This window comes from Penaeus monodon, chromosome 23, assembly GCF_015228065.2.
Source record: "Penaeus monodon isolate SGIC_2016 chromosome 23, NSTDA_Pmon_1, whole genome shotgun sequence".
NCBI lineage: Eukaryota > Metazoa > Arthropoda > Malacostraca > Decapoda > Penaeidae > Penaeus > Penaeus monodon.
Window position 1 is genome coordinate 36,043,513 of NC_051408.1, and position 435 is coordinate 36,043,947.

Here is a 435-nt window from a genome sequence, read left to right on the forward strand (position 1 = left end):
GGAGTTCTTGGCCAGCTGCTTGGGGATGATCTTGGCATTGAGCGGGATCTTGATGTCGGGGGCGTGCGAAGTCCTGCGCAGGGGGACCGGGGAGGTGCCCTCCGGTCCCCCGGGGTGCAGCGAGCACTCCACCCTGGTCGCCTGGCCGCTGGGGTCCGAGCACACGGAGTCCCCGCGGCGGGCCAGGGGCGACGTGCCCCTGTCAAAGCGCAGCTTGTGGCCGCCGCCCGAGCCGCCGCCCTCCTGGCCCTCCTCCTCGATCATCAGGATGGAGGGCGGGTGCAGAGGGCCGTCCTGCGAGGGGTCGTGCGGGAGGCGGATCAGAATGGTGTACACGGAGTCCGACGAGTGGGAGCGGGCCTGCAGGCGCCCCCCGACCTGGCCGCGGGCGCCCACGCCGAGGGTGCTCTCCGCCCGGGGCAGCGTGGAGGCGCC

The 435-nt window shown here is 73.3% G+C and overlaps 1 protein-coding gene across 1 annotated transcript in view; it reads right to left on the minus strand.

The window, feature by feature from the left end:
• Positions 1-435, minus strand: part of LOC119588226 (muscarinic acetylcholine receptor DM1-like) — a gene marked incomplete in the record, with an annotated part of 70,579 nt that overhangs the window by 538 nt on the left and 69,606 nt on the right. The window contains 1 exon segment of the mRNA XM_037936926.1: positions 13-406. Within this exon segment, the coding sequence (XP_037792854.1) occupies positions 13-406 (394 nt within the window).